The sequence below is a fragment of the Lissotriton helveticus genome, chromosome 4_1, assembly GCF_964261635.1.
Source record: "Lissotriton helveticus chromosome 4_1, aLisHel1.1, whole genome shotgun sequence".
Classification (NCBI taxonomy): Eukaryota; Metazoa; Chordata; class Amphibia; order Caudata; family Salamandridae; genus Lissotriton; species Lissotriton helveticus.
In genome coordinates, this window is record NC_136063.1 from 1,068,887,650 (window position 1) to 1,068,910,666 (window position 23,017).

Consider the following 23,017-nt stretch of genomic DNA (forward strand, 5'->3'; position numbering starts at 1 on the left):
TACCAAATTTCTTGGAAAATCGGCTTAAGCAGTCAGGATATTGATTTGTCCAAGAACTCATGTACTTTGCAAAGAATGACTATTCCCTAGGGGTTTTTTCCTGACGTTATTATACTAGACTTTACGTCAAACTATGGCATTTCTAGACACCTTCAAGGTATAAATATGCCTTCACTTGCTCTAGCAAGACACGGTGGTTCGGAGCAGTTCGACTATCTACTTGCCCGACGCAGCTCGCTACAGCAAGTGCCGAAGGAAGCCGAACCTCCAGCAGACGCACTGATCAGGAAGCTGTCTCTTCTCCTGCCGAGAATCCAGCTCCAGTGTTTCCAAGCTCCTGTTGCGGGGTGTTGGGAAATCGAGTCCCGAGACAGTGATACCAGACCTCCCATCATTCTAACTAAGGTATGGAGCTGATTAGAACCTAGAGAAATCTTGGATAGATTCTTGGCAAAAGAAAACTAAACCTAGGCTACACAATACCTACTTCCTCCTTCGTACTAGTCTTAGGTTAGGTACACTGGGGTAGGCGTATTTTAGAAGCACCAGTTGAGTATTTTAGTCATTGTTATGTATGTATGTATTTATATATGGCTTGGAAACCATACAATGCTCTTACAGTATTATTTTATAATATTGTTCTCGCTGTAACCATCATACTTTCCAGCCTGCATTACGATTGTAGCAGTTCACTTTTCCTGCATGAGAAATTAGACTGTTCAATAAAACCTTTTTATTGAAAATGCCCGTCTCTCTACTTCTCTGCACCTCATTTGAAACGAAGCATGCACGATTGACTGAGTGAAATACTTATCTATTGTTTTCTCGACTCTAGAGATATATTTCTTATTCTTGGGAAACAAAGTTGTCATGTTTATGCGGTTGTCAGAAACTAATCCCTTCTTGTGAATTCGAGAAAGTTTCTAGTGACCTCTGAGCTAGCTGGCACTCACTATTAAGTATAATATATTCGATAGAGACCTAGTCGACCTCAGTCCTACGTTTAATCTATAGGATATATTATTCCAATGCGCAGAGCCTATTGGGAATATAGGAACTACACTACATGGCGCCCAATGTTTGGTAAGGCACTAATTTAATGTAAGATACTAAAGTAACTCAGTCATGCTTTTCACAGAGACCCCTTTTTCCCATAAATACTCCATAGACGTCTGGAGTAGGTAAAAGGATAAAAAAATCCGCCATAACTGAGTAGGACGAAAATCCTATGTATTAGTTTTTGGTTTGTTCAACGTTGAAGGATACAGTGCTCCAAAATATTGTACACCTTATCTTTGTTTCCTTGAAACTTGCTCTGCAAACTTTCAGTCAACAAAATGTCGAATAACAGCAACACCACCGAGAACGGTGGAGCTGCAGCCGATCCAGCCGCTGCAGATTTTTACGTAACAGGCTTTAATGAAGCCGATGCGGATGCTATAACCATCCCAGAAAATTTAAGGAAAGCCATCACTATAAAACTTATAACAAATGGCCTATCATCAAGATGTGGTAGGGTAATTTTTGTGATAGAGGCACATGAATATCGACAGATAGAGGTATTCTATTCATGGATTATCTTCCCTGAAGCAAATCCAGTAACACATGTGTTTCACTTCTACAAAGATGAGGAACCTCCAACTAAATAAATTCCTTTCGAGGATATTGAAATTCCACTAACTTACCAAGAGTATGCGCCCTACAACATCAAAATCACATTACCAGGCTCGGTCCACTAGGTAGACCAGGAGCAACATGGCTGGTATTAGCCAGCTATACACCACATCCTGCTACAGAAGAAATGACAGGTGCGGAAATATTAGTTCAACTAAAACAACTAATCAAAATCCATAGACAATTGGTTCAATATGTCATGCGGACTCTAACAGTCCAACCTCCTATAAGGATTCCACAACACACCCCTTACCAGGGGAACACAAATAATATTACACCACAGACTATACAATCAGTCATTGGTAGATTGCCCGCAAAACGGGAACAAATTCCATTCTGGATAGCTCAAAAAATTACTCTAGTCAAGGCAGTATTTCCTGATACTACCCCTCATGAGAAACACAGAATTCTAACAATCTGTTTACCAATGGGGATCGCACCACACCTGGAGGACTGCGACACTTGGGGAACAGTCTTTGCTGCAATCTACACCAAAACACATGGTGTTCCGTCTATGGCGGTTATACCAGATGTCCTGAAACAGATTCAAAATTAATACAGGGCAGAGCCTGCTTTAAATTAAGTATGAAATTACTGAAAGATTTCAAACAGGTCTCAACAATAATATTAGCTAATATTAAAGGTGAGGCAGCATCCGTGGCGATCCACCAAAAGCTGAGAGAACTCCGCCATCCTGATTGACAACCTCGCCAACCTCGGCCTCAAACAACTCGTCACCACACCCACCCACGCCGCCAGCCACACGCTTGACCCCGTCTTCTCCACAAGCACCTACGTCGGCTTCAACCACACCACCGAACTCCACTGGACCAACCACCACTGCATCCATTTCACCTTCAATAAACCAACCACGCCACACCGCACCCAACAACTGCCTCGTAGCTGCTGAAGCAAAGTTACCGAAGACCAGCTGACCTTGTCCAGAGCCCACCCACCGACCCCACAAACCCAGATGCTGCCGCCTGCAACTTCAGACAGTGGATCGACGGCTGCGCCAACACCCTCGCCCCGCTCAAGAAACCCTACAACAACCACACCAACAAGAAAGCCATATGGTTATCCGAAGAGCTCCAGACCTCCAAACGCACTTGCCGGAAACTGGAGAAGAAATGGCTCCACGATCGCACACCAGACAGCCACGCAGCCCACAAGAACGCCACCCGCAGACATCACCACCTCATCAGAATGGCCAAGAGATCCTCCTTCAAAGCCCGCCTGGACAACAACGCACACAACAGCAAAGAGCTCCTCAGCATAGTGAAGGAACTCTCCAACCCCTGCGCCAACACCAACGACATCCCGCCCTCTTGTGGTAAATAAATAAATAATACCCTATTTTTGAATGAATAAATGAATAACAGATAGCTCAATAAATAAGAGTCAAGATTCGAGGTAGTAGGAGTTTTGCAGGTTTAATACAGCATAAGGACAGGAACAGGACGACCTGCACGGGAATAGGATGGCAGCTGCCGGGGACAGGATCGGGAATGACGGCGGAAGGATAACTTTTTAATAACAGTACATGAGCATATATACATAGCGCAAACACATAGCATTACATTGCAATAGGCGTAGCAGTGGGTGGAGCAATAGGCGTGACGCGTAGCAGTCGCGAAAGATAAGGGTGAAAAGAGGTGTAACAGGGCGTATACATAGACATGTGATGCAAACGTAACAGAATATGTCATGAATGGGGCGGAAACCATGGAGGGGGCTACCTGAGGAGCCGGGACCTCTAACCTGATGGTGCGCGCAAACTGGCAATGACGTATCACTAGGAGAAGCTGGGGGCTTCGAACTCTGTGCTAGGAGCAGAGACTGAAGTCTGGAGAGTCAGGGCGACATGTACCTAAACAGTATCTAGTATCTGATGTTTAGGGAACATGTTGATATAAACTAGAAGTCAGGAGGGGAAAGGCTAACAGACACTAAGACTGGACCATGCATTATTCTACATGTAGTGCGTGATGAAGAATATTAAATGACCATTAATACAGTATTTCTCTAACATGGGGCCGTAAAGGCTAGACAATGACGGAAACTATTGATGCAGTTCAGTAGCTTTAGGAATGCAGAGGAAGAGGACTGAACTGATAATCTGGAATCATAACATACTCTTGGCAGACTCAGAGGCAGGGCCAAGCTGAACCGGGCACTGCGAGGCAGGAAGTAAGTGAAGGGTCAAGGATACAGGTGGGGGTTGTATCACTCCTCCGCGGGGCCTCAGGAGCTGAATCTGGTGTCCGGGCCCTTTTGAGGCCTAGAAACGGGGACTTTACAATGAAATAACGTGCACACTGAGAAACGTGGCAACGTAGCTTTACATAGGCCTGATATTCGTAGTATTCACGAGAACTGGAAACTGCCATACTAGAGGTGGACACAACTGTAATTGCGTCTTTAATCAAACATGGGGAATAACATATGCATATTAATCATGCACATATAACATATGATGGAGGACGCGTAGGGACACAGAACATGGCAAAATGTACTTTTCCACACTCTTAAGATCTGTGCGACTCACTGGCCACCTTCTTCCACCGCAAGATCGCCGACATCCACGACAGCTTCAACACCACGACCGCCCTGAATACGGCACCCCGCCCCCGCGAACACCACCTGCACCAACCGCCTGACCTCCTGGGGCAACGTCAACAACGACGAGACACGCAAGGTCATGAACTCCATCCACTCAGGATCACCGTCAGACCCCTGCTGTAGGAGAGTTGGGTCTGCTTTCCTATGGTCACCCCAATAGATAGGGCAGAGTAAGGTGTGTACCTGGGCCACCTGGTAGGTGGGGGTCAGGTTCAACCATTGGAGAGCAAGATCCAGGCCATACAGGACTGGGCTCCTCCAACTACCCAGACACAGGTCAGAGCCTTCTTGGGCCTGACTGGGTACTACAGAAAATTTGTAAAGAACTATGGGTCCATTGTGACACCATTAAATGTTCTGACATCCAAGAAGATGCCAAAAAAGGTTCAGTGGACAGTTAGCTGTCAAAAGGCAGTTGATGACCTGAAGAAGGCCATGTGCTCTGCACCTATCCTAAAGAGTCCTGACTACTCCAAAGAGTTCATTGTCCAAACAGATGCTTCTGAGTTGGGGGTGGGAGCTGTGCTTTCACGACTTAATGTAGATGGTGAAGACCAGCCCATTGCTTTTATTAGCAGAAGGCTGACCCCTAGAGAGAAACGTTGGTCAGCCATTGAGAGGGAGGCCTTTGCTGTGGTTTGGGCCCTGAAGAAGTTGAGACCATACTTGTTTGGCACTCACTTCAAGATTCAGACAGACCATAAGCCCCTCTTGTGGCTAAATCAGATGAAGGGTGAAAATCCCAAACTGCTTAGGTGGTCCATTTCCCTACAGGGGATGGACTTTACAGTGGAGCACAGACCAGGGACTGACCATGGCAATGCAGATGGTCTCTCCAGGTATTTTCACTTAGAACATGAAGACTTATCTGGTCAAGGTTAAGTTTAATGTCCCTGCATTTGGGGGGGGGGTTATGTAGGTGAGTAGGGTCTGCTTTCTATGGTTACCCCAATTTTTGCTTTTTGGTTCACTGGTTTTCGACTTAATGTGGCTGTGGGCCGGCTAATCAGACCCACAGCCTGCTGTTTTCTCTCTAAATTCACATACATGTACTTTAGGTACATCACCAATTGGGATTGGGTCACCTTATGAGCCCCTGTACAGTGTACTATAGGTACCCAGGGCATAGGTGCATCCAAGGCCTACCAGGGGCTGCAGCATATCTTTTGCCATCCCTGGCTGCCCATCCAAACAGACACAACAAGCTGATCACTCAGCTGGGGCAAGGTCGTGTAATCACCCCTTGCTTAGATATAGTATACCTATGTCTAAACCTATATCTGGACACATATGCACCTATAAGTCACTCCTATGGCAGGCCTCAACAATCCTGGAGGCAGAGTGCTTGGTTTTATGTGAGATGGTGCTCTAGCATAAGCGGAGCCTGTCTGCAGCTTTTGGAACAATTTCCTTATAGCTGTTCCAGGGTATTGCCATACCATATACTCTTAAGTGCATTATAATCCTCGCGGTTATTGCTAACTTTGGTTTGGCTTTATCAAAACATGTCGTGTAAGGTGTCATACACTTTGGAATACTACCCACTCGCCAGTTCTGGCGACGGGGGTAGCATTCCACCCTTCTAGAGGGAGAAAACATGTTACTTTACTTAAACGCGGTTAAATCTAACCAGAGCCTCAGCATCACAAAATGGATGCTGCTGCCACAGACACGGGTCTGGCCTCCTGCTGCTGAACGAAACTCCGGCAGGGGAGGCCTGGACAAAATGTTTCCTGTCACAGGGAGGTGTTACACCACCCCAGACAGGAGATAATGGATTGAGGCAGGCAGGGCGAGTGAAACTAGACACTGCCTGGGGGGCACAAGGCTCCCCATGCATAGCCCAGTTCAAACCGGTGCTGGGGCACTCCAGCCCCAGCTCTGGCGCGAAACTGGACAAAGGGAAAGGGGTGTAACCACCCCCTTCCTGGGTCCCACCCATAGGAGGGACCTAGCAGGTTATCCAGCCCCTTGATTTGGAATAAAGGTAGGAGCTGTGCCCATAGGCTTTAAATAATCCTGACTGAAACTTTGAAATGAAACTCTGGACCCTTAGACATCCCACTCGACGTGGATTACTGAAGAATCTCCCTTGTGGTCAAGGAGTGACCACCCTGTGCAAACAGGCACCATCCAGCTCCCAATGGTTTGCTTAGTTGCAGCTCCCGCTGGAGCTCGAGCAACAGAGATCAACAAGAACTGGATTTCCAGACATCCAACAGCCCGATCCACAGTCACAGCAACGCTGAGATCCGTGGAGGCGACATGAGACGTGGGACTGGCCATCTTGAAAAGACTGCGAAGTGCTGACAGTGCAGCTCCCGAGGCACCCTCGAAGCTGTGCATTGGGGTTTGAGAAGCCTCAGCCCCGAGCAGCTCGTGCACTGAAGATCATCTCTCCACACTCATCAAGTGCTGCATGGGGCCCTTTTGCATTTTCCTGCTTGACGCATCTGTCCGGTCACTTGCCCGTTGGCTAGTGGCCTCTACGACGACAAATCTTTGAAACTATCCTGCTGGTTTGGTTGCTCCAGACTGGCCTGCTCTCCCCTGAAAAGGAGCAGTCTCTCTGACCTTGCTGGTCCGAGTAAGAAGCGATCTTCAAATCCTGCGTGGGTTGCATTTGCCAAGGCCTGTTGACTCCGATCCAGAAGCTAACACCGCCTACAGCGAGAGCCTTCGTGGAAAAATCTCTGTTCCACTCCTGGTCATCGTCAATGCCCCCGAGTCTACGTGGCAGCGGCGACAAGCTTCTCGACAACCACCTGATTGCGCCCGACATTGCCTGGTTCCTTCCTGGTTCCCTCCTGGTCACTGGCTAGTGACCCAGACTCTGTCTCCTCTGCTTTCAGGTACTCTACATCTTCGATCCACCCTTGGATCCAACCGGACTCTTCTCTCCTGGCCGCCTGCAGCATCTTCATCTCCAAGCTCCATAGAACTCCACGACGAAACCCGACACATTTTGGCACCTATGCACCCGCTTCCTGTGGGTGAGGTAACGATACAACACCGTTGCTCCTGTAGTGGTTTACACCTCTAGTGTCCTAGTTTTAAGTGGCTAAGTTCTAGTCCAGTCGGAAGACTTCCAAAACAGTAACTTCGTAACTTTTACGCACCATTGACTTTGCATTGGTGCATGCGTGTGCTTTTAGCGCTGCACCCGAATCCCGCGGGCTACTCCCATCCTAAGCACAGTTAGTCCAGTGTAGTCCCAGCGATTCCCAAGGCCCTAGGCCTTACCATTGTTTGTGACGTGGTTCTTATACCACTATTTCAATATATGGTTTAAGTGGCCATCGGGCCTATCCATAACTGTGCAACTTTTGTATGTTTAACTGTGCTTTTGTTTAAACGCTTGTGCCTCTGCCCTCATAAAGAGTACCGAGGATTATTCTAGTAATAAATACATATATTTTTATAATATATAACTTGTGTGGTGTCCTTTTATTTGATATTACAGGGTTGCATATGGTAAAACAGCTGGCTTCACATGCCCTCTTGAGTTAAGCCTAAGACTGCTTAGGCCTATGCTACCCCTAGGATAGCTTGTCTATAAGGTTGACTTACAACCACTCACCATAAGGGTTGCTTGGACTGATACAAGGTGCTCACTAGAATAGTGAACATCATACATCAGGCCAACTTCTCACATTGGTGGCAGCGGTGGGATTTGAGCTTGCTGTTGTTTTACCAATTGTAATCTTGATATCATTTGAAAGATCACATTAAGTACCATAGGTACATATAAACAAAGCTTACATACTTAAGTTCTACTGAACTTAGTAGTTGTAGACCAAAGGGCTTAGCACACCCTGACTACAACTCACTAGCAAGGTTCTAGTAGGAAAACACATAGTGTAGGTAGGTACATACACCCACACCTCCCTAAGTCATGTCTGGCACAGGTGAACAAACCAGTTCTCTACCTGTGACAGGTGACATTGCCAAGGCACCTTCCAGCTATGACAAACTCAGCTTCAGAGACTTGAGTGCCTTGTGCACTACAAGGGGGCTGAAAAAGGGTCACAACCCTACCATTCCAATCCTGATACAAGTCCTAGAGAAGGATGATCTTGAGAAGTCTACTGCAGGCCCATCAGGTAATCCAGGAGATGGAATAATCCCCATAGATGATGAGACCATCACCCCAGAGGTAGAAGATGAGGAGGTAGATGGAGATGATGATTCAGATGATCAGATGGATAACCAGGTTCAAGTCAGAAGGCTTAGCCAGGCTAACTTGAGCCTACATGGGAATGGAGAGGTGAACCACCTTTCCAGACCTAATAGTAGAATACTCCCTGGCAATAGAAGGGGGGGAGATCCCTTTCCAGGGAATGTAACCTTTCTAATACCTCAAGGGCTTCTCAACGGGGAATGACTTCCCCTCAGAGAAGAGAGCATAAGGCCAGGATGAAAGCTGTCCAACTCCAGATAGAGAGGGAAGAGATAGCCCTGGCCCACGCTAAACTTGCTTTAGCAAGGGAACAACAATTGAGTGGATTAGATTCCACTGGTGGCAGCAATATCCCTAGAGATAAAGACAGGTCCTATGAACATAGAAACCTGAGCAAGATTGTGCCCCCCCTACAAAGATGGGGATGACATCCACAAATGGATGACTGCTCTGGAGAGAGCCTGCATGGTACAGCAGGTTCCCCAAGACCAGTGGGCAGCAATCTTATGGTACTCCTTTTCTGAGAAAGGGAGGGATAAGCTCCTCTCAGTTAGCCCTGGGGGTGCTAAAAACTACACTGTCCTGAAGAGTGCTCTTATTGATGGGTTTGGCCTAACCACTGAGCAATACAGGTTGTTGTACAGAGATACCCAAAAAGCTCAGACTTAGGACTGTACTGATTTTGTTGATTGTGCCACTATGGCTCTGGAGGGTTGTTTGCTGGGAAGTAAAGTCACAGACTATACAGGATTGTAAAATCTAATAATGAGAGAACAGATCCTTAATAATTGCCAGAACCACCTGTTGCATCAACACCTGATTGACTCAGATCTGACCTCTCCCCAAGAATTGGGAAAGAAGGCAGACCAATGGGTCAGAACCAGGGTTAAGCAGAAACCCCAGAACCATGGAGGTGATCAGAAAAAGGCAGACCAGAAGGGTGGAGATCAGAAACAAAAAGACCAGAAGTCTTCTTCAGGCCCCCAAAATACTTCTAATGAGGGGGGGGTCCCAAACTGGAAAGAAAAAGAAGAAGAATGATGGCCCAAAGAAACCTTGGTGCAATACCTGTAAATCAGTTTCACACTGGGGTAGTGAATGCACTAAGAAAGGTACAGCCCATACCACTGCAGCCCCTAAGGCACCTGCACCACCTAGTACAGTCAGCAGTGGTGGTTCCCAACCTAAGGGTGTAGTAGGGTTAACCCTGGGTACTGAGATGGATTCTGGCCTAGTCAGGATCCCTACTCAAGCTGTTCTGATCTATGATGTTGACATGGCTATGTTCACTAATATAAGTCCCAATACTTTGGGCAAGTATTGGCAGACACCTTTAATAATTGAAAAAGTGGCTCAGGCCTACAGAGATACATGTGCCAGTGTCACTATGGTGACACCAAACTTTGTGGACCCTGGACAAATTGTACTGGGTGAAAATTACCTAGTGACCAATGCTAGCAATGCCACTACTACACATAGTGTGGCAGTTGTTAACTTCTCCTGGGGAGGGTTAACTGGTCTCAAAAGAGTTGCGGTGAGTGCAGACCTCCCAGTTGAATCTCTTTTGGGCAATGATCTAGAGGACTCACTATGGTCAGAAGTGGAGTATAGGACTCATGCACAGATGCTAGGTATTTCAGCACATGTCCTTGCTGTAACCAGGTCCCAGGCAAAGAAGTGCCTACCTGAACCTGTGCTGGATCTTGAAACTATAGACCAGACACAACCCAAGAGGAAGAGCAAGAGGGTTAAGGCAGTGCCTTCCACCTTGCCCCAGGTTGAGGATCAGCCCTCTCAGGAGGATGATTCTGTGATCCAAGAGGAGACTGTCCTGGAAGAACTTGAACCTGATCAGGTTGAGTTTCTGGGGACAGGGGGACCCTCAAGGGCAGATCTGGGGCAGGCTCAGTTAACGTGTCCTTCTCTTGAACCCCTCAGACAGCAGGCTGCTTCTGAGGCTGCTGGGAATGCTCAAGGTACCCATAAAGTATATTGGGATGATGGGCTCCTTTATTCAGAGGGTAGAGACCCCAAGCCTGGTACTACCAGGAGGTTGGTCATACCTCTGCAATTTAGGGGCTTCCTTCTAACCCTGGCCCACGAAATTCCCCTAGCAGGACACTTAGGCCAGAACAAGACTTGGGACAGGCTTGTCCCTCACTTTCACTGGCCTCACATGTCAGAAGATACCAAGGAGTTTTGTCGCTCCTGTGATACCTGCCAAGCCAGTGGCAAATCAGGTGGCACCACAAAGGCCCCCCTTATACCACTACCTGTGGAGGGTGTACCCTTTGAGAGAGTTGGGATAGACATTGTTGGAGCAATGGATCCCCAAACAGCATCTGGGCACAGATTTATACTGGTGGTAGTGGATCATGCCACCAGGTATCCAGAGGCAATTCCCCTGAGGACCACAACAGCTCCTGTTGTGGCAAGGGCCCTACTTGGAGTTTTCTCCAGAGTGGGCTTTCCAAAGGAGGTACTTTCAGACAGAGGTTCCAACTTCATGTCTGGATATTTGAAAGCAATGTGGAAAGAGTGTGGGGTTAACTATAAGTTCACCACACCCTACCATCCACAGTGCAATGGGCTTGTTGAAAGGTTCAACAAGACCCTAAAGGGAATGATAAAAGGGTTACCTGAAAAGCTTAGGTGAAGATGGGACATCCTTTTACCCTTCCTACTCTTTGCTTACAGAGAGGTCCCACAAAAGGGGGTTGGCTACAGCCCTTTTGAGCTTTTGTTTGGACACCCTGTAAGGGGTCCCCTGTGTCTTGTGAAGGAAGGATGGGAGTTACCTCTCAAAAAGCCTAAACTTGACATAGTGGACTATGTACTTGGTCTCCGCTCCAGGATGGCTGAATACTTGGAGAAGAGTATCAAAAACCTTGAGGCCAGTCAAGAATTACAGAAAGCTTGGCATGACCAAAAGGCTGTGCTGACTGAGTACCAGCCAGGACAGAAGGTGTGGGTGTTGGAGCCAGTGGCCCCAGCAGCTCTCCAAGACAAATGGTCTGGACCCCACACCACACTGGAGAAAAAGGGAGAGGTCACCAACTTGGTTGACCTTGGCACCCATAGGAGCCCCCACAGGGTGCTCCATGTCAATAGATTGAAGGCATATGTGGACAGGGCAGACTTGGGCTTGCTCATGGCAACAGATGGGGACCAGGAGGAAGAGAGTGACCCTCTCCCAGGCCTGTTATCCCAAAACCCTGATGATGGTTCAGTGGATGGAGTAGCCTTGTCATGCAGCCTCTCTGACCAGCAGCAATGGGAGTGCAGGCAAGTTCTGCAAGCTCACAGACATATGTTTTCTCTAGCACCCAGTCAAACTAACTGGTGCACCCATGAGGTGGACACTGGTGACAGTCTGCCTGTGAAGAATAAAATCTAGAGGCAACCTGACCATGTCAGGGATTGTATAAAGACTGAGGTGCAGAAAATGCTTGAACTTGGAGTGATTGAGCCATCAGAGAGCCCCTTGGCCAGCCCAGTAGTCCTTGTGCCAACACCTCATACCCAAGATGGAAAGAGAGAAATGAGGTTCTGTGTGGACTATAGAGGTCTCAATGCTGTCACTCGGACAGATGATCACCCCATTCCAAGAGCAGATGAGCTCATTGATAGATTGGCTTCTTCCAAATTTCTGAGCATGTTTGATCTGACAGCTGGCTATTGGCAAATCAGGTTAGCTGAGGAGTCCAAGGCCAAAACAGCTTTCTCACCCCCTGGTGGTCATTATCAGATTGTGGTAATGCCCTTTGGTTTGAAGAATGCACCTGCCACTTTCCAAAGGGGAGGATCACCTGATCCACCTGAAGAAGGTTTTAGAGGCCCTGCAAGAGGCAGGCCTGACTATCAAGGCCACAAAGTGCCAGATAGGGCAGAGTAAGGTGTGTACCTGGGCCACCTGGTAGGTGGGGGTCAGGTTCAACCATTGGAGAGCAAGATCCAGGCCATACAGGACTGGGCTCCTCCAACTACCCAGACACAGGTCAGAGCCTTCTTGGGCCTGACTGGGTACTACAGAAAATTTGTAAAGAACTATGGGTCCATTGTGACACCATTAAATGTTCTGACATCCAAGAAGATGCCAAAAAAGGTTCAGTGGACAGTTAGCTGTCAAAAGGCCTTTGATGACCTGAAGAAGGCCATGTGCTCTGCACCTATCCTAAAGAGTCCTGACTACTCCAAAGAGTTCATTGTCCAAACAGATGCTTCTGAGTTGGGGGTGGGAGCTGTGCTTTCACGACTTAATGTAGATGGTGAAGACCAGCCCATTGCTTTTATTAGCAGAAGGCGGACCCCTAGAGAGAAACGTTGGTCAGCCATTGAGAGGGGGGCCTTTGCTGTGGTTTGGGCCCTGAAGAAGTTGAGACCATACTTGTTTGGCACTCACTTCAAGATTCAGACAGACCATAAGCCCCTCTTGTGGCTAAATCAGATGAAGGGTGAAAATCCCAAACTGCTTAGGTGGTCCATTTCCCTACAGGGGATGGACTTTACAGTGGAGCACAGACCAGGGACTGACCATGGCAATGCAGATGGTCTCTCCAGGTATTTTCACTTAGAACATGAAGACTTATCTGGTCAAGGTTAAGTTTAATGTCCCTGCATTTGGGGGGGGGGGGTTATGTAGGTGAGTAGGGTCTGCTTTCTATGGTTACCCCAATTTTTGCTTTTTGTTTCACTGGTTTTCGACTTAATGTGGCTGTGGGTCTGCTAATCAGACCCACAGCCTGCTGTTTTCTCTCTAAATTCACATACATGTACTTTAGGTACATCACCAATTGGGATTGGGTCACCTTATGAGCCCCTGTACAGTGTACTATAGGTACCCAGGGCATAGGTGCATCCAAGGCCTACCAGGGGCTGCAGCATATCTTTTGCCACCCCTGGCTGTCCATCCAAACAGACACAACTGGCTGATCATTCAGCTGGGGCAAGGTTGTGTAATCACCCCTTGCTTAGATATAGTATACCTATGTCTAAACCTATATCTGGACACATATGCACCTATAAGTCACTCCTATGGCAGGCCTCAACAATCCTGGAGGCAGAGTGCTTGGTTTATGTGAGATGGTGCTCTAGCATGAGCTGAGCCTGTCTGCAGTGTTCGGAACCATTTCCTTACTGCTGTTCCAGGGTATTGCCATACCATATACTCTTAAGTGCATTATAATCCTCGCGGTTATTGCTAACTTTGGTTTGGCTTTATCAAAACATGTCGTGTAAGGTGTCATACACTTTGGAATACTACCCCCTCGCCAGTTCTGGCGACAGGGGTAGCATTCCACCCTTCTAGAGGGAGAAGACATATTACTTTACTTAAACGCGGTTAAATCTAACCAGAGCCTCAGCATCACAAAATGGATGCTGCTGCCACAGACATGGGTCTGGCCTCCTGCTGCTGACCGAAACTCCGGCAGGGGAGGCCTGGACAAAAGGTTTCCTGTCACAGGGAGGTGTTACACCACCCCAGACAGGAGATAATGGATTGAGGCAGGCAGGGCGAGTGAAACTAGACACTGCTTGTGGGGCACAAGGCTCCCCATGCATAGCCCGGTTCAAACCGGTGCTGGGGCACTCCAGCCCAAGCTCTGGCGCGAAACTGGACAAAGGGAAAGGGGTGTAACCACCCCCTTCCTGGGTCCCTCCCATAGGAGGGACCTAGCAGGTTATCCAGCCTCTGGATTTAGAATAAAGGTAGGAGCTGTGCCCATAGACTTTAGATACTCCTGACTGAAACTTTGAAATGAAACTCTGGACCCTTCGACATCCTACTCGACGTGAAGACTAAAGAATCTCCCTTGTGATCAAGGAGTGACCACCCTGTGCAAACAGGCACCATCCAGCGCTCAATGGTTTGCTTTGTTGCAGCTCCCGCCGGAGCTCGCGCGACAGAGATCGACAAGAACCGGATTCCCAGACATCCAACAGCCCGATCCACAGCCACAGCAAAGCTGAGACCCGTGGAGGCGACGTGAGACGTGGGTCCGGCAATCTTGATAAGACTGCGAAGTGCTGACAGTGCAGCTCCCGAGGCACCCTCGAAGCTGTGCATTGGGGTTTGAGAAGCTCCAGCCCCGAGCAGCTCGTGCACCGAAGATCACCCCTCCACACTCACCGAGTGCTGCGTGGGGTCCTTTTGCATTTTCCTGCTCAACGCGTCTGTCCGGTCACTTGCCCGTTGGCTAGTGGCCTCTACGACGACGAATCTTTGAAACTACTCTGCTGGCCTGGTTGCTCCAGACTGGCCCTCGCTCCCCTGAAAAGGAGCAGTCATGTGTACAAAATCTCCCAGTGCATGAGTGCAGCGCCAACAGAGAGGTGATGTGTTGGGAACATTTGCTGAAGCCTAAGGGGAGTATCGTACTATTGGGTCATTACTAATCTGCAAAAAATCCGTTCTGCTCATGAAATTTGCGAATTTTCGGCAATTTCGTGATCCGCGAATCTCGCGAAATTGCAGAAAAATGTGCTTGCGGGTGGATTTTTGCACATTCCCGAGTTGAAGCTCAAATAATCAGCCCAAACAACTAGTGAGCACGGTCTAGGCTAGGCAGGTGTGCTTCCTCCCTATATCTACCGCCTACAATTAGATGTAATCCTTGATGGAGGTCTTTGCATCCTCGAGTTTCTCGAGCGCAATCCCCATGTGCTTCCTGTGACCAGGAGGCTGCTTTCTTCTCATCTGCTGCTCTGATCGGTCGCTGACCCTTTATAAACAAGAGGCATGTGAACTCGCATAGAAGCCCCACCCGTTTGGCCCCGCCACACACACACATTAGGGGATGCAACGTCTTCCCGCCCTTTCCCCACTATGATGGACAGCTCACTCGAGGGACCTCTGCGCCTTTCGGCGCGGTGGCAAAGTTACAGACACACGTGGTCACTGGAGACAACTCTTCTGGCCCTTTACGCAGCTGTAGTGTAGCAAAAGCACTATACATTTACCCAACAAGGTAGCACTTACTGATTAGCCAGCAGAAAGTACTCCAGTTGAGTAGAGGTATGGCACAACACAGTGGCATCTACGTGGATAAATATGCAGGCAGGATTCATTCTGGCACGATGCTCATGTCACAAAAATTAAACCTCAACAGGATGCACTTACAGATATAAGCAGGTGCCCGAGTTGAAGCTCAAATTCAGTCGCGCATTATAATCAGTGCAAACAACTAGTGATCACGGTCCAGGTGTGCTTCCTCCCCATATCTACCGCCTACAATTAGATGTAATCCTTGATGGAGGTCTTTGCATCCACGAGTTTCTCGAGCGCAATCCCCGTGTACTTCCTGTGACCAGGAGGCTGCTTTCTCCTCATCTGCTGCTCTGATCGGTCTCTGACCCTTTATAAACTAGAGGCATGTGAACTCGCATAGAAGCCCCGCCCGTTTGGCCCCGCCACACACACACTAGGGTATGCAACGTCTTTCCACCCTTTCCTCACTATGATGGACAGCTCACTCAAGGGACCTCGGCGCCTTTCGGCGCGGTGGCAAAGTTACAGACACACGTGTCACATTATTTGTGCAAATGGCAAAATAATCCGCGAGTTCGCGGGAAAATCCGCAAACACACGGATTTTTGGGCCATTTCGCGTGACTTCGCCAATCGCGTATCCGCAAAAGTCGCCCATACTTAGTTATTACCTTGTAGGCGGATTCCTGGTGAGGAATGCCATGGAAAGTTTTCGGGATATCGCGCCAAAGACGTACCCACTGAGAGGGGGCAATACCGGCATCAGAGAGAGTCTGCCACTTCTGTTGGTATGGGTGAGGGTTAAGGCGTTGTGAGTGCTGAAGGACTTGGTATATGCGAGAGATTAATCCCTTAGAAGTAGCAAATGTGCGCGCCAGCCGTTCAAACGGCGTGAAAGTCTATGTGGCCGCCTGTGATAGAGAGGACGGCTGTATCCAGTGCCGGAGTTGTACATTTTGGAATCTCTCCTTCTCTGTTAACCGGAGTTCCTGCTTGCATTGGGCAAAGGTTCTGATGCTGTCCCCTAGGAACAAGTCTCGTATCGTCCTACAGGCCTCTTCTGTCCAGTTTGCGAAGTAAGGTGGGCGACATGAAGAAGGAAATTGCGGGTTGCGAGCAATTGGAGTGTGCGGGGACGAGAAAGAGGTGAGACTCCTGCGGACAGCCAGTTTGTCCCAGATCTCGAGTTCAGTTTTTTTATGGACCGCCATCTAAGCACTGCGGTGGCGTGCCTCACGAGGAATCCACGCGTGATCCCAGACAGGGCGACAGGTAACCGCCCTACCAATATGGAACCACACCTTCTCACTCTCCCAGGCAGTCCACTCAGGTATAAAGCGAAGATGAGATGCCCAATAATATTCTAACAGATTAGGGCAGGCGAGTCCACCCTTATCTCGCGGGAACATTAAGATCTGACATATCTTTTGTCCTTTTTTCTTCCACTCCCCCCTACTGCTCTCACCGTCTCCTTCTCTTCTTTTTCTTCTTCCTCATATCAGTCCCGCTCCACGTTTACCCACTTTCCCCTTCTCCCCATCCCTTCTTGTCTCCATTTCTCTCTCACTGCCTGTTCTTTGCTTTCTCTCTTACCGGTTTTCCATTCTCCGTTCTCCCTCCCAGTTCTCCAAAGCCTCTGGCTGCCTTTCTCTTTCCGTTTTTCTTACCAATTTCTCCATTACCCCTTCCCCATTTCTCGTATTTGCGCCCTAACTTTTTTTCTGCTTTGTTCCTGTTTGACTAAGATAAACAAGACTCGCTGGGGTGGTCGCTCATTTTCACACAATGCTGCGAGAATATGGAATTCCCTCCCACTGGACCTTAGAGAGAAAAACAATCTGCTGGCATTCAGAAAGTTTTTAAAAACTCACTTGTTTGGAAGAGCCTGTTAGCACCCTATCCTGCCGCCTTCTGATTCCAGTTAAATCGCTGCGAGGCCTCAGGGTAGACTACGCGCTATATAAATATAATTTTCTTTCATTTCATTCATTCCTCTCCCCCCCTTTCTCCGCCACTAAATCCTATTTCTCACTAGTCTTCTCTCCTTTTCCTTCAGGCTATGTTATAATTTAGAAAACACATACCACTATCCCTGAATATTAGATGGAAGCGCATTTAGAATTTGGACCGATGTGCCTCTGCAGTGTCGGTGACCTGGCCAAAAAGTTCATGAAAAAGCTGAAAGTAGATCATAAATCCAAAGCTGTTCTAATCAGGAGACCCACAAATAAGTTTGGCCCAAGCACTCAAAATCCTTAAGATGTCCCAGTGCATTTGTGAAAGTTTTCATGTTAATCGCAGCACCCATCATGAGCTGCAAAGAACACGAAAACCTTAACAAATGCACACAATCACCCCACAGCCCAACCCAATTAAGAAAAGAAATGCAGCAACATAACTGCCATTGTTTCAAATTGCAATGTGGAATGTTTTCATAATTTCACTATAATTATGAGTGCCATTTGAACAGGGCCGACTTTAGTGCTGGTGGTGCCTGGTGTGACAATGTTTGTTGGCGCCCTAATGACCACCTCCGCCACGGATACTCTCATACCAACCTGTAACAGTGACCCTCAAGTCTCCATAACCCCTCTCTCTTTCATATTTTTTTGTTTAATAGCGCCACCCATACCGGTGTAAGGTGTTAGGCACATTACTTCGCATACACATTACACAGAGACACAATCACCGTGTATAAATCAATGTATAGGAAATGTTACATAATCAGACAGAGGATTAAAATGTCTCTTCTTAACAGCTGGGCTGCTAGGGTTTTAAGCAAATGTTTGAAGTGATATTTGGCACTGCACACATGAGCGATCTGGTTCCTGGTGCCCATAGACATGGCTGCAGTGCACAGAGACCCTACACTGTTGCACACAGAGGAAAAAATTAGAGGGAACATTGCTTGTGATGCAATTTACACATGTGTATTTTTGATGGTATTTTAAATGAGCACTGAGGAAGGCAAAATGTGCCGAAATGCATTTGCTCAAAATAAACCTAACAGTAGTCCCGTGAGTGCTTGGAGCTTGTTTTCTGGAGCTGGAATATACATAGATATTACTTAGTGACGGTGTATATACATATATATTTATATAGATACATATATATGATAGAGTGGTGGTAACTATTCCAGTTCTAGTTCAGATATATAGTTATAATTTAAAACGTCAACTATTTGTTTATTCAACATTATTTTTGATTGGGATTTAATGTAAATTTCTGCTTACACTGTTTTCGATGGGAGTGTTTCTGTACCTCTGAGTGACCATGTGTGATGCTTGTTCTTATACCATTAAGGCTGTAATATCTTTAAAGTTTAGTTTGTGAATATCAATGGGCTTACTCTTTTGTGGTTTGCGATTGGGTATTTGTAGTAGCCTGTCCCACCCATTTTCCAGCCACTTCCTTTTGTCCCTACCCCATTTACTACTAAAACATAGGTGTCTTTGTGCAGGGATCAGAAAACAGAATTAAGTCTGCTATATCCGCCCATAGGTGATGAATGACATTTTGTAGTATGTGACAACTACCACTGTAATTCTGCTTCACATACTACAAAATGTGTTTTGTAAATAGCCCCGGGTTCTCAAAGTGCACTCATAGCTTCAACCAGGTAGCTCTGGTGCCTGCCACTAGCTTCAGAACAAAAAGAAATTTAAAGGTAAATAATTCTTAGTAAGAGATTGAGTTTTGGCTTCATTTGAAATCTTTTATTAGAAATGACAGACATGGTGATTGAGACCAAAAAATGTTTTATGAAAGTCTTGACTAACATTAAATGTATCTAAAAATGCAACTGTGCACTTTCAGCTACACCTGTACTTTTGCCACATCTCTCACATCTCACTTTAGATGTCATGCTGTTGCATGCTTCTGGGCGTTCTAAGACTTCCATTTTGACACATGCGCACAAGCACTGCCTCTCTCTGAGATCTGTAAATGGGCAACATTTCTAGATTATTGGATGGACGTAGATTTCATTTTTGCTGAACATGCTATTTGTTGAGGCAATGAGAAGACGTAACATCCTTGCATGTCAGTTTAGAAACAAATAGTGCCTTTAACAATAAGGAACAGCTAAATCAGACCTCAAATAATGTGGTGTGTTTACTGCTTTGAAGCCTTTGATGGTACTCGAGTACAGTATTGCAAAGATCTGAATAATGGTGGTGTTCCTACTGCTTTGATAGGAATCGTATGCCATGCTAAATAAGTATGAGCTTCTGGTGGCAAAGGAAGAGATGGAGAAGGTGGACATCCTTCGCTACGCTTGGGAAAAACTGCTTGTACGAGCAACTGAAGTGCAGAACGAACTAGTCACTTTGCAGCCCAACTTCAGAGGAGAGCTCATCAGTACAGTACAATATTACATTCAAGATTGTGAAGATTATTATTCTGATTACGAAAAGGTAAACATATCAGCCATATTTTCGTGTTTAACTAATATTTCATGCTTAGATTCCCATGCATGCAATACAATATTATTATGGCAGGAGCAGATATTTCACCCACATGTTGGCTAACAAACCTGTTGTATCTAATATAGACTTTAAGTTGGCTTTGCGCCCATACCTTGCTTGTGAGTCATAGGCTTTTTTGTCTGTCTCACTGCTCTATTCCTAATGTGATGGCTTTCCTCCCTATTCTTGTGTTTGCCTTGCCCAAGTAGCATTTCGATCTTAGTGTTTGTATTGGATGGATGTATTCTTTCACCGCTTATATCAGACCTTGCACTGCACTGCACTGCATGAATGACTATTTTCTCTCCCTCTCTATGTTGCCTTCTGCTCCCCTACTCCATTCAGGCCCTGCTATTCACTGCAAAAAATGAAGGCCCATCTGGGCTAGATGTACCAAGAGCTCCTGTATCCATCCTAAACTATTTTTGAAACCACTTGTAGGAAAGTCGCTTTCTGTTGCAGTAACCCCACCCACAACTTTTTGCCTGACACTTGATGCACTGTGACTTGATGTGCCCTGTGACCCTGCCAATCAGGTTCCCATGGCTCATTTTCTTTCCCAAACCTGTAACTTTGTACCCACAATTGGCACGTCTCTGGCCACAGGACTGAGTGGCCTGCCCGTCAGCAGCCCCGAGGTGCCCCATTGGCTAACATTGTGCTCCTGCACTGTGCACCCAGACACCTTAGTGCTACAGGTGGTGCAATTTGAGTGCATGATTGGACCTTGGGAAACCTTGGTCCTAACTCCCAAAAACTATTCTTGCAGGCTGTTTACTTACTTATAAACTGATAATCTTATTTTCCTCCTAGGAACCAATGTTATACGTTTTTGTTCCTAAAAATGTCTGTTCACCTGTATTTTGTATGGAAGAAGAGTAACTGTGCTTTAAACCACAACGTGTCTTACTTACATTTGTATTAAAGGCTCCACAGTGTGATATCTAGGCATACATATCACCCTGAGTAGTTGATGTAATCCAAAAGTAATCTAAAGTTTTTTTTAAAAGTAATCTCCATGTATTTTTAAAAAAAATTTAGAAGCAAATACAAAACTGTAACGATTGCAATTTCAACCACAACTGCAGTTCCTTGTAAAGTTTTGCATTTGAAAGCATATTTCACTCACCTGTGCCAAGTCCTGCTTGGTTCTAGAAATAAAACATAAGTATACCTTTTCTTCAACTTACTTGGTCTGGATTCTGCCTTTTAGTGTGTGTAATCAGTTCTTGATTGAGTGAATGCAATAAATGGTTAACACACCCTCTTGATAAGCCTAACTATTCAATCAAACTACCATAAGAGAGCTGTTAGTGATTATCTCATTTAGCCTCTGCTATACCTCGGGGGATCCCTTGAACTTTGTGCACACTATACCTTACTTTGGTATAGTATATACAGAGCCAACTTCCTACACCACTCCAATATGACTGGTCGTGAATTCACACATACATGGTGCCCCCCTGTAATGGTTTTTCCTTTAGGTTAAGGAGTATGATTACAAGATGGCCATCCAGCTTGCTCATTCACATGCGGCAGAATTCTTGGAATACTTTTAACAGGACTAGATCAAAACCATTGCAAGAGGGCCATCCCTCCTGTATGTGCGTGCAAGACATCCATCTTATAATAATTGTATCTTTAGTTTAGGAAGAATCATTGCAAGATAATCATGACATGCCTGGAAGCATTTGGACTGACCATCTTGAAATGGTTTTTCTTTTATTTAAAAGTAAAAAGCCAATACAAGATGGCCACCGCATATTGGTGTTATTGTTCATCTTGATGTTATTGTCCTCATAATCTGTTTTTTTAATGCACTAAACTGACACAAGGAAGAGAGTTCAAGAGTACCAGCCAAATGGAGAAGAAACAGTAGCATCATAATTTGCTACTAGAAAGGGAGATGAAATGTATTCCACAAAGGTAAACTGGATAGCATGTATTGATAAAATCCCACCTGTCTTTCTTGTAGTCCGTGCACACTGAGTGACATAGGGGGTCCTTCAGGCAAATGTATCCTACCTCCTGGAGCATTAGCTGGACTTGAGGAGTCAAATGAGCCCTCACTGGGACTTCCAGGGCAGACCAGCCTTCTGTGCCCCATCATGCATTCCTATTGCATGCATGACCAGATTCCCTGGCTGAGAGTGACAAGATGGTGGGGCTTGAAGGATGCCTTCTGTTTGCATTGTGTCTTATGATGAGTTTCTGCTAGCTCTTGAATGGGTCATGGATCTCCAGGGATATGTTCTCCAAGCTCGAGCTCAGCCTCATGCATGAGACTGTGGGGTGGGGGGTCTCATGGAGCTCTGATCTAGTGCTGGGACTCACCTTTTCACCATGGAAAAGCAGGGGTACCCTCCCCGGACCTCTGGAAACCTTCCAAGGCACTTTGCCACACAAACGGGCTGGAAAAGAGTAACCTAGGCACAGGCTTCCACCCAAGGGCCAGCCGGAGTTCTGACCCAGGGCCTAGTCCCAGCTTTTTCATGCACCTAAGCAGGACATCCCTCTTGGGGTGTTCAGGCCCCTATCCTGGACAGTCACTAAGGAGCCTAGGGATTGAGGTTTCCACCTCCGGGCCAGCTGAGGCTCTGACTCAAGGCCCAGTTAGAACTTATTAACCTGGCCAAGAAGTGGAGTCCACCCTGTCTGGGGCACGTTGATAAACTGCAAGCCAAACAATGGAGCCTTGAGACACCAGCTTCCACTCCCAGGCATGCTGGAGCTCCTACTTGGGGGACCCGGTCAGAGTTTCTTACCCCAGGCAAGCAAAAGAGAACTCCTGGTGCCTGCAGCCTCCCGTTCCAGGCACTTTACGACTCAGCAGGACAGAAAATGAAGCCCTTGGACGGGGGCTTCCACCACCAGCCCAGCCAGATTACTGACTTGGAGCCTAGTCAGGGCTTCTTAACCTGGTGTCTACGGTACCCTGTCTGGGCACTTTACAACATGGCAGGCCAGCGAATAGAAACCTGGACTGAGAGTTTTTACCCTGGTGCCAGCCACAGCTCTGATTGGTCAGAGCTATTTCACTCGCTTGAAAAGGGAAGCTATACCCCAGGTCTGCTGGACCCGATCCCGG

The 23,017-nt window shown here is 46.9% G+C and overlaps 1 protein-coding gene across 1 annotated transcript in view; it reads left to right on the forward strand.

The window, feature by feature from the left end:
• DNAH5 (dynein axonemal heavy chain 5) overlaps positions 1-23,017 on the forward strand; it is a 5,174,212-nt gene that overhangs the window by 1,411,151 nt on the left and 3,740,044 nt on the right. Inside the window, exon 25 of the mRNA XM_078687662.1 lies at positions 19,660-19,878. Coding sequence (XP_078543788.1) covers positions 19,660-19,878 — 219 coding nt within the window. The remainder of the gene's footprint in view (positions 1-19,659; positions 19,879-23,017) is intronic.